The sequence below is a fragment of the Poromitra crassiceps genome, assembly GCF_964638095.1.
Source record: "Poromitra crassiceps genome assembly, chromosome: 4".
NCBI lineage: Eukaryota > Metazoa > Chordata > Actinopteri > Beryciformes > Melamphaidae > Poromitra > Poromitra crassiceps.
In genome coordinates, this window is record NC_139626.1 from 11839073 (window position 1) to 11850600 (window position 11528).

At 41.8% G+C, this 11528-nt stretch overlaps 1 protein-coding gene across 1 annotated transcript in view; it reads right to left on the minus strand.

Annotated features, from left to right (window-relative positions):
• Nucleotides 1–1067, minus strand: part of LOC310775222 (transmembrane protein 150A-like) — a gene marked incomplete at its 5' end in the record, with an annotated part of 32019 nt that extends 30952 nt beyond the window's left edge. Inside the window, one exon of the mRNA XM_083635338.1 lies at nucleotides 1003–1067. Coding sequence (XP_083491464.1) covers nucleotides 1003–1067 — 65 coding nt within the window. The remainder of the gene's footprint in view (nucleotides 1–1002) is intronic.
• Between the last annotated feature and the right edge of the window lie 10461 nt (nucleotides 1068–11528).

Genomic DNA, 11528 nt, shown 5'->3' on the forward strand with positions numbered 1-11528 from the left:
CATATAAAGTACAGTTGTCCCGAGCAGTTGTAAAAGTGCAAAAGCTCTATATTGATGTCAAATGTAACCTAAAATGCTGCATGTCATATTTAACTTGTGACACGGAGGATTTCTGCATCAATGCCATGCAAGGTTCCCCCTACATGACACTAGAGCAGGTTGCACCACCTGTTGACTCCTGCTGGTAAACTGACAGATGCTGAATAGCTCTCACCAGAACAGCCCTGTTAGCTCATTTCCACCATAAAAGCAAGCTTTATTGTGTGGTGTTGTCATGTAAAGAGCTACAGGTGTTATTGTTGTGTCTGAGCAAGTGACAGAGCCAAAGAGCTAGACGAGCCAGGGAGAATTTAAGCTTTGACTGTACTCCTGCACAACAAAAACAACATTTCTTTTGTTTGGCACGGTGGCTCAGTGGTTAGCACTGTTGCCTCACAGCAAGAAGGTCCCGGGCTCAAACCCCGGTCCATCCAAGGTCCTTTCTGTGTCGAGTTTGTATGTTCTCCCCATGTTCGTGTGGGTTTCCTCCCACCATACACCACCACCCGGGTCCCCTCTAGATAACTGCTGAGTTCCAAGGCTGAGAAAGCGGCTAAAGACATGTATGTTAGGGTTAATACTCCTGTCAGTGTCCCTGACCAAGGCAATGGCAAAATAACTGGAGTTGGTCCCCGGGCACTGTGGCTGCCCACTGCTCCTAGTTCTAGGAAGGTTCCTAGTAGAGGATGGGTCAAATGCAGAGGATGAGGATGGGGAAAATGAAGTACAACTCAACTCAACGTCTTTCCTCTCCAAAAAAGCAAAGGCTTTAGTTTACATACATGAACTTTGTACAGCCGGTTCATCGTGGTCACTGCTAAGCTAATAGGTAGCCTGTCTAACCAGTTCTCTGGAGTTGTAACACTTTCTTGCAGTCTTCATACAAAATGTTAGAAAAACATTATGCAATGACAGCCAACATGACGGCAAATATATATCTTTTCATCATTCAGAGGTACTTACACAAGCCATATTCCAGTGATGGTGAAGACAGGAAGACTGACAGGGAGGATCATCCACAAGGACATGTTGACCAGCGAGGCCGCTACGAGAGCAACACAAATGTTCACAAAGACTTTGAGGATCATTCAGGAGTCATTCAGAAGAACCTGTCCATAAAAGCAGGATCACTTGAAATGCACAGAGTTTGTCTTGCAGAGACACTGAATACAGTTTTCCCTGAACAAAAAAATCTAGGTATAAATTGTTTAGGTTAGGCTACTGTCTATCGTGTCCAAACATCACAACAAAAATAAACGAAGACACTATAGGAGTACAATACGGATATTATAGTGAGTGACATCACATAAGAAAAAGATACAATTGACTAGTAGGCTGCTACAAACACTGTAGGTCCTTATAGGTGTTAGGATGATGTCATCATTCCTACTGTGATGTCATAGTTCACTCACTGATGATGTCATAACACAAGGTGATGTCATATTCGGGACCTATAAAGGTTCGGTTCTGCAGGTCCTCTGCAGTTGTTCATAGACTAGATTCATCTCGCGACAACACTCTGCAACAGTTCCCAACCTTCGAACCTTGCAGACTCAGCTATCAAGTGCTTCAGCGTTCCTAGTTATCGAGACTTGAGTTACCAAGTTTGTCTTGGCCATCAACTATCCGCACGTAAATCCACCAGTCTCACAGCATGCCTGACAATAGGAATATTATAGTGATTTTTCATAAGCAAGTGGACAGTGCAAGCATATCATTCAGTGACTGTAATATAGCACTCAACATACTCTACAGATATGTATTCATATATTTTTTCCTACCAATGTTCAGTGTATATTTTCATATGATAACTGATAACTTAAGTTATCATTATTAGAATAATGAACAAGCTAATAAATATATGGCTGCTTTAGGCTACAAAACATGATGATCATGAGGCGAATTATATGCTTCATAATGCTATACTAAATAAATCATTTGTGATGTTCTGTCACAGAATAGAAGTGGCTATTATTCTGTGAATTTATCCACAATTTTCAATTTATTTAAAACTTTATTCAACCAAGTCAGTTTAACCCCACTGTGGTCAAATAAATCATCAAATCCACGAACAATTAAGCACCACAATAAATATATTCCATCCTAGCTAGGCTAAAATAGTTTAGTTTAGGATTAATCTAATTAATCATCTCTTAATCTCCTATTACATTTTACCTATAGCGTGATGTCAGTTTTTACTGGGATATTTGTTGGCATCGTATAGTTTTAAGTAGGCTCTTAGTTAGTAGGTTACATGATTATGTGTATTTTTCATTAGGAAATGTTGCACAAGAAGTTACGGTACCTCTTGAAAAGCCTCAAGCTCTGCGCCTCATCACTTCATCCAAACCCGAGAAAAAGTTGACAAACGGTTCTGCGCGTCCAAACTCCTTTGTCAGCACAGCAACGCGTGTAAGATGCGTCTATAAGCCCATGTAGACTTTCCACATGAGGCGAAGTGGAGGTGGTATCCCCGCTTTCCATTCATCGCCCGGACTCCATCTACTTTCTCATGCAGCGTGTTTGTTATGATCCGACCCAGAGCCGCCAGCTCATCTGTAGCACGAAGCTCCTCCCAGTAGGCTGCTACTTCTGTGGGAGAAGATTGTTGTCTGAGTGTCCTACCATTGTACCTTCACAACAAAAGAGCAGCCTACTTCTTAGTATCGGCAAGTTTATTTAGTTTGGCCTGTGTGTGTGTGTGTGTGTGTGTGTGTGTGTGTGTGTGTGTGTGTGTGTGTGTGTGTGTGTGTGTGTGTGTGTGTGTGTGTGTGTGTGTGTGTGTGTCCTGAGTGACATTCTGTTCACCCTGCTAACCCACGACTGCCGTGCCAAATCCAGCTCAAATCACATCATAAAGTACGCGGATGACACGACAGTGGTGGGTCTCATCAAAGATGACAGGGAGCAGGACTACATGGAGGAGGTGAAACACCTGGTGGACTGGTGTAACACCAACAGCCTGCTGCTGAATGTCGAGAAAACAAAGGAGATCATCATCGACTTCAGAAAAAACCAGCACAACCACCTTCCACTCATCATCAACGGCTCCACAGTAGAGACAGTCAAAAACATTAAATTCCTGGGAGTGCACATAAAGTTCATTGACCACCAGAGACTCTATAGTCAGACCTTAGCCCCTTTTTGGACTGTGACTGTAACAGAGTTACCAGTGTGGAACCTATACTGGTAACTCTGTTACAGTCAGAGGACACAGCCCCAAAAGGGCCTAGTCAGACCTCAGATACATGTCCACACCATCCACATGTGCAGGGAAGCACCACACGGAGGAGAATCCCCGATGCTGGCATGTCAGTCACTCCCCGTCATGCCCGCCCTGGTCTGACAGAAGTCTGTAGGCTAATCATGTATTTTCACTAGAGGTAAACTGTAGTAAAAAGTGTCTGTCGAGCCCACTGAGCTATAAGAAATTCTTTCTTATTAGGCTGATTGTCCACGGGCCCGGTGCAAGGAGGGAGCCTGGCAAGGGAGACTAACTGGGCTTAAGAAGACCCTCAGACTAGACCTTAGATAGGGCCCAAAAAAACAAGCCCGACCCGACCCCAGCCCGATCTGTCTGGGCCCGGCCCGTCCCATTGGCTGCATTTATGGGCCCAGGCCCGGCTCGAACCTAAACTATAAACCCTGTTGTCTGTTCAGTCTTATGAAGACGTAAAGTTTTACGGTTACAATGTTATAACATTCTGATTATCACACCAAATATTATGCCATTATATAAATATCTAGGGGGAGCCTTCGCCATTGCTGCCCAACCCTCTGGAATTCTCTGTCCCCAACATCCGAAACTCTGACACACTCACTTCTTTCAAAAACCAACTCAAAACCCAAAGCCTACAACATCTGACTTCCACCACCTCCACCATCCTCTTTCATTTCGTAACCCCTATATTTGTATTTGTTCTGTATCTGTGTATGTTTATGTTAGGCTATGTTTATTTGTTTCATGTAAAGTGTCTTTACTTAGAAAAGCGCTAGAAAAGTCCTATGTATTATTATTATTATTATAATATTCCGGCCTGACCCGTCCCCAGCCCGCGGGCCCGACGGTTCGGGCAGAGAATCTAACCTCTACTTCGTTCAGACCATTCAGTCTCTCTCCCACCTCACTGATGCACTTTTTGTTCTGTTTGTTGTTGTTATTTCCCTTTAGTTTGAGTTAATAAATTATTGTTTTAACTTATACTTTGGTGTATAAAAACAATAATTTATTAACTAAAACTAAATAAGACAACACAAACAACATTAATTAAGCAAATTAACAGAACAAAAGGTGCATTGGTGAAGAGGGAGAGAGACTGAATGGTCAGGTCTTTATCTATCAGCAGCCTTATACCACTATACCTTGTGAAAGTTCCTCCTCTGTAAAGTCAGCATTTAGTGCCCTATATCAAATGAATGATTGGTCACTGTCGTCCTCTTCTGTTAATTCATCCCTTGGGGGTTTGCTATCAGCCAGGCTTTTAAAGTGCTCATAGAAATCTTTCAGATGGACAGGGAGCACTCATTATCCTTATTGTCAGCCAACATATCCCAGTATAGCTTTGGGTGTTTTACCTTCATTTTCCTAAGCTCCTTATTAAATTTCTTTCTGTAGGCACTCCGTGCTTGAACCATTTCTTTTTTATATTCTTTACTTTTAGACCTTAAGATTTCCCCGTTTCCCCCACACTTTTACATTTATTTATGCATCTTATTTGCTTTAAGGTATGCCTGCCTCTTATGTTTACATTCAGAATTAAACCATGATGATTTTTTCACATTCCCAGCTTTATTCTTTTTCTGCATCTTTGTAGGGAAACTCATAATTCTACATATTTCATCAGTTATTTCATCCACCACATGGGGGCAGTACAGCCCAACCTTAGATTAATAAATAAACTCTTTATTCCTCTCTCTCCCTCCCTCTCTCTCCTCGCACACCCGACATACAATGTAGGCTTACCCAAAACACACACATTCTTGTAATCATATAAATTCTCTGGGAATTATTTTTTCCATCCATCCATTCTCAGGGGATTAAACTGCCTTTACAAATTCACACAAATTCTTACTCAAACAGCAAAACTACAACCTTATATATATATATAAATAAATAAATAAATATATATTTATTTTGCCATTACAACCTTTAAGATTTAAGAATTGTGTCTTGGTTTGTCTCTGTGGGTAAACTATTTCATAGATCAAAAGGAGTTTGGGTGTGTTTACCCTCCAGCACATCTGTGGACTGTGCTGTATCTTGATTTAAAATGTGACTAAACTCCAATGACAGTATACACAGATGAAGCAGCACCAGACATTTTAAAACAAGAATGAATTTATTGTAACATTGAAACATCAAAGCCCTTGAACAGTCCAGTCTCCCATTGCAGTTGACAGTAGAATCCACAGGGGGTGCACTCAGCTCAGTTTTCACTACAGAAAACATAATGCACAAACCAACACAAGTGTGCTCACATCTACCTATAAAAGAACATAGCAGGAGCATGGTTTGGCACACAAATGACTCGTCATTGTTTCAAGTTTAACAGTGTGCATAACAAGTAGAAGTATTGGCTCTCTAATCAAGACCAGGATCTTAGTCATTAACATTTCTGAAAGTTTTCCCTCTTTGCCATCTTAAAATTACTTCCAAGAACTGCTACTAAAAGGGTATTTTCTGCTATGACAATTAAGAGTGATCCTGTAATATTTGACCATCATTACAATAATGTCAAGTACAAAAAAGTACAACCAGTACTGAAACAACAGTGACTTTCAGGGCTCCACTGGCCAACTTGTTGGTGGTAGAAATCAAAGAGTTCTTAGAAAAGGGACATTTCAAGCTACAGCTGGGAAAATTACAGCTACTGATTTGATCAAAACTAGACATTTTGTGTGCTCAATTCTATCACAGAATTGCACGTTGTCCACGGTGGTGATGTTGTTGCCGCAGATTCAGGCTTGATTGGCTAGGTTGTGAGCAAGTCATACAATTGATAACCTCAGCAGGGAAGGATTTATGACATCACTGATAATGTCACAATCTCTATGACAATAGAGGTCAAAGGGAAAACCCGCACACCAGATGTAACAGGGCTAAAAAAGCCACAGAGGAGGTCCAGAGGCTGAGATCAAGACAATCTCTATGACATCATCAGTGGGTATGACTTACTAGGCATTCTAAGTCAATTGAGCAATAGACCCTTTTCACGGGGGCCATTTTGTGAGGTGCAAGCAAAACACTAATGAGGGTTTCCAACTTCCATGATTGGAAGTTCATTAGTGTTACCCTGCCTTTTCAACACAAAATGGCCCCCATGAAAAGGGTCTATTGTGGGTCGCCGCCGTGCTGCGGAACACCGGCCTATAGTACAGTATTATGATGATGTTCCTTTTCAAAAGTCTAAGAAGGCAAGTTTGAGAGTGATTTGTCAGTTGGCAGCTACCCTTCAAACAGTCGTAGGAACCAAACGGCCTCACGGACACAAACACAGTCATGTACACAGTTGCTCACACAGTTATGGCTCTGAGAGGACGCTAGAGTGAGAGCACAGTAAACATAACATAAAGACACCAAGAAGCTGCCAAAAGATCCAAAATGATTATAGACAAGATGAACAAAACAAATATCTGTGTGGAATGTATTGTTAGCCAAAGTCCCGTTCAATGTACTACTTCTATGTGCTCACACAATTTATCCAATGTACAGTGATTTCACTAAAGCATCTGCTACGAATGCACACATTTCTGAAGCCTAACCTACTGGACAAGCATTTTCCAACTAGCCTTGGAAAACCAGACTGATCATGATATGACCTCACTTCAGTCTGGCCTCCAGCCCGCCCCCAGCCATTTCCAGAATTTACAAAGTGCACGGCAGCACGGGCCAATCAGGGACCTGCTTCGTAGTTGACAATGTAACCGGCCAATCAGGAACACTGCTGGCAAAATAGTATGGCGGCTCCCGAAGCAACAAGCAGTAACGTTAGTAGTTAATACAGCCATAAGTGCAACAGAAATAGTCAACTAGATTAGAGTGCATACCTCCACTCTAACCCTAACCTGCGAGCTGCAGGGCGAGCTCAGCGAGCTGCAAGGCCAGGCGAGGCCACGTAGCGGGTGGGCCTAGGACATAACAAAAGAATGTATATGTATATTCGCTGTGATTCACCTTTTATCCCAAAGTTATGTCAAGATGTGCACATCGACGTAATTCACGGGATATGAAGAATAGAGGATGCGTATGAAATGATGCTACACGTACCACAAATTAAGTAAATTACTTACAGATCATTTGCATGTGTATTACAGGCTATATGAGTAAGACAGACTCTAACCTTACAGTTATCCTGCATCACTTTCCCTTTGAGAGGCAAACATGGTACGAGATCAGTTCATCAGTGATCGTACAGAAGACGTCCAGATCAGTGGACGTCCAGAAGCATGTGGAAAGTGAAACCCATAAAAACGTTACAGTGCATTTGGACAGGAAAACGACCAAAACAAAGCATAGAAAAAAGCAGACAACTCTGCACAATTTAAGACAAACCGACCCTTACTGGCAATGTACACAGATGCGTTACGGCTGCGTTGCGGATCCGGTAAAACTGCTGGATCGACTCTCGCCCATGTTAATTGATGGGCGATACAGGCGGTACGGGAAAATCACGCACGTGTTCTATTTTTGTCGGATCCCGCATACGTCTTGACAGATTACATGAATGTGGGTCTATTAGGGATGCACGATATATCGGCAATCATATCGGTATCGGCAGATGTTAGTCATTTTTTTAACATATCGGCATCGGTCCGATGGTGCAATGTTAATATCGGTTATCGGTATCAGCCAAAAATTTCCCATTGAGAGGAAACATTGTGATAAATCTATGATTTATGGGCTTTTCCAAATGTTTTGGAAATAAATAAATGTGCAACTTTTTCAAATTCACGTGTTCACGTGTTTTTCAGTATGTACAAAATTATATTATCATAGAAATGTGTTTTTATACAGATCTTATCGACATCGGTAAATATCGGTTATCGGCCACAACAGCAATGTTAATATCGGTTATCGTATCGGCAAACATTTTCACATCGGTGCATCCCTAGGGTCTATTCGCAGCCGTACCGGAGCAGTACCACATCTGTTCCAGAGCCGGTGGACATTAGCCTTTAGTCCTACATTTACCAGGTACACTTCAGAACTGCTGGAGACTATTACACATTAAGAAAATAAATAGATTCTTAAGATATTATTTACAATGGACACATTGTTCACTCTTAAGTGTGCTCTGCTCCTCTGCAACCCTTTCATTCCCTGGCATCTCCATTCTTAGCAGCTCTTTGAGTGCAGCACAATGACATCATCACAATGACATCATCACAGCGGCCCTGTCCTCTTCCCTGTTTAAGCATATGATTTCACAAACAGCACCTCAGGGAGTGTCAGGCATATTCAGGGAACACTTCCTTCCTATGCACAACTGAAACTAGTCGTTTTACTGCCTGTGTGTGTGTGTGTGTGTGTGTGTGTGTGTGTGAGAGAGATGTACAATACAAATGCCATTATGCAGAAATTAGAAATTAACATATCATCCATCTGATTTGTCTCATGGGAATCTATGCTGCGTTGGCCGTAAAATCCAGATAACCTGTGTGTGTGTGTGTGCAGTGCACACAATGAAATCAGGGATTTTCACATGATCAAGAGCAGGGATGGGCAACTTTGCTGATAGAGAGGGCCACAAAAATATGTCCTCGCTACCAGAGGGCCAGATTGTGGGGCTCGTGCACTTCCACCAGTAGCCTACTGTAACCCCATCACTCCCAATTATAGCTACTAATTTGATGAAAAGGATCAAATATATACTGGTAATTAGAGGTCGACCGACATGGGTTTTTCAATGGCCGATGCCGAAATTTAGAGAGCAGGGTGGCCGATGGCCGATATATAATGCAGATTTGTTTTTTTGCATTCGATAAAATACAACGATTTAAATATAATAAAGAATGAGTTTTTGGGTAAAAAATACAAGTAGCCTATAAATTCCATTATCCATTCATTGCACATTGAGAATCTAATATAACAAATACATCTAATATAAGATGGTTATCTTAGCCAGTAACATGCTTTAGATTTATTTTATTTTATTAGTGAAATAGAAAAATACATTGGATTATGCAGTAGATTTCAGAAGTGACTGGTAGGCTATTTAAGGGAGAGCACGTGTGTGTGTGTGTGTGTGTGTGTGTGTGTGTATGAGTGTCTCCCAAACTCTCTCAATATTATTACAAAAGAGTGTGGGGCTGAAATTCGGCGCGGGATTGTGAGAATCACGCATATTTTGAATTTATAATGCGGGACTAATCCTGCATCTTTTTGTGGGGGCCGATGTCTATGCATGTAGTATGAACATCGAGTATAAATTGTCACGCTACTTGTTTTTACCCTGCCGTAATAATCGGCCTTGAGAGCGCAGGCAGCGGCCGATGCCGATTAATTAAAAATGCCAAAAATCTGCGCCGATTAATCGGTCTAAAGTTTATTATACCAACATTAAAGCCCCAATAAGCATTTTTTTCACCTTAATATAACAGCTTTTTAGTCGTTGGAGATGGTACAGTGACTTATAACGGAGACAATGTCGCCTCTATTGGTCACACACCGCCCTCCAAAGGCCTCTCCTGGGACTAAGCAATTTCATGACCGCGTCCCGGTGGCAGCCTGGAGGCACATACTGCGCATGCGCTGTACAGCTGAAGCGCGGTGTTCAGTAAAACAAGGAAGTAACTCGGTGCGGATTTGCTACGAAAATGACGTTTCACGTAACTATGGATTATTATTTCATCAGTTGAGTACCCGATGTCACAACATGTACATAGAGCTTTCTGGCGCTGTGGTTTGTTGACTTTGAACGGCGATATCGATGCTATTCACCCAGAGGGCGCAGTTTCCCCAATAGCAAAACTTGGAAAAGTTGCTGAATGGGGCTTTAATATTTTTCAGATTCAAATGCATTTAGTATTAATGCTTCCATTCATTTCATCAACTAAATGTTCGGCTTGACCCAAGGGCCACACTGAGTGAGGTCGGGGGCCGTTGCCCATCCCTGATCAAGAGTAATGGGGAAATGTTGGTAAGAAGTAACATTTCATATCTCCATTATAGGGAGAAAAAAAAAGGATTGATACACTCACTGAAATCATTTCTCCAAGGCTGCGCGTCTGCATCTCGGAGACGGTTGCCAACTTTGGTTGATGATGGACAGTATTTACCGCGTTTTTCAAAGCACTGTAATCACGGTACCATGATTTTAATGATAATGCAATTTTTAAACGGTATGGTTATCGTAAGGAATTTGATCATGGTTATCGTTAAAACCGGTTATCGTTTCATCCCTACATGACACCTGATTGATTCATCACGTCAATCGCGATGGAGAGATGTACAGTATGTGGCAGGTTGAGGTGAAGATAGATGTATATGTGGCAGGTTGAGGTGAAGATAGATGTATATGTGGCAGGTTGAGGTGAAGATAGATGTATATGTGGCAGGTTGAGGTGAAGATAGATGTATATGTGGCAGGTTGAGGTGAAGATAGATGTATATGTGGCAGGTTGAGGTGAAGATAGATGTATATGTGGCAGGTTGAGGTGAAGATAGATGTATATGTGGCAGGTTGAGGTGAAGAAGGCAGAATATGCTCAGTGCGTAAACATGACTTCACAACTGAAAAGGGTAAAGGGACAAGCCAGCAAAGGGAGATCAGCCTGCATGGTTCTCACGCTATCCTCTCTCTGGTCAAAGGGTGAAGAAGTGTATGCAGCCTACGTGCAGGTAGCCTACGTGCAGGTAGCCTACATGCAGGTATTCAGCCAAACATACAAAGACTGGCAACTGTCAAGTGAGGAATGTTTCTGTCTTACTGAATTCCAAGTCACTCAAGAGATCGTATCACTTGACAAGGTGCTTGTGCGTTACGTGCAACAGCACACTTTGCGTTTGGAAAAGCAAGTCTGAAGTCTGTATAACAATCACAACAGTGTATATTTGTCATTAGATTTATGTTGATTTTTGTTAATACACCTAAGGACTGTGTATTAACATATTTACAGCAGCCAGACAGCTTTATATGCTGTATAAAAGCTATATGATTTATTATAAGCAGTACTATAGGAGAATAACATGCTGAAGCCATTATCAGGTCTCCCATCTGTGAGGTGACAGTAGAAGTGAACACACCGTTTGCACTGCACAGTTTCAGACTTGCATATTTCAAATTGTATGTACGGGAATCGCATTTGTGCTAGCTAGAGTGACACAATTCCGAACACTCTTCAAAACTATCGGTTATTTCCTTCCCAGTTCAGAGCGTTCCTGTGTGCATCACGTTCTGTAATGGACTCCCTTCTTCATTCAAACATGCAGACAAACGTTTGTGAACTGACCTTTGCCAAAACTCTGGCCTTCATATGGCTATTTCTCA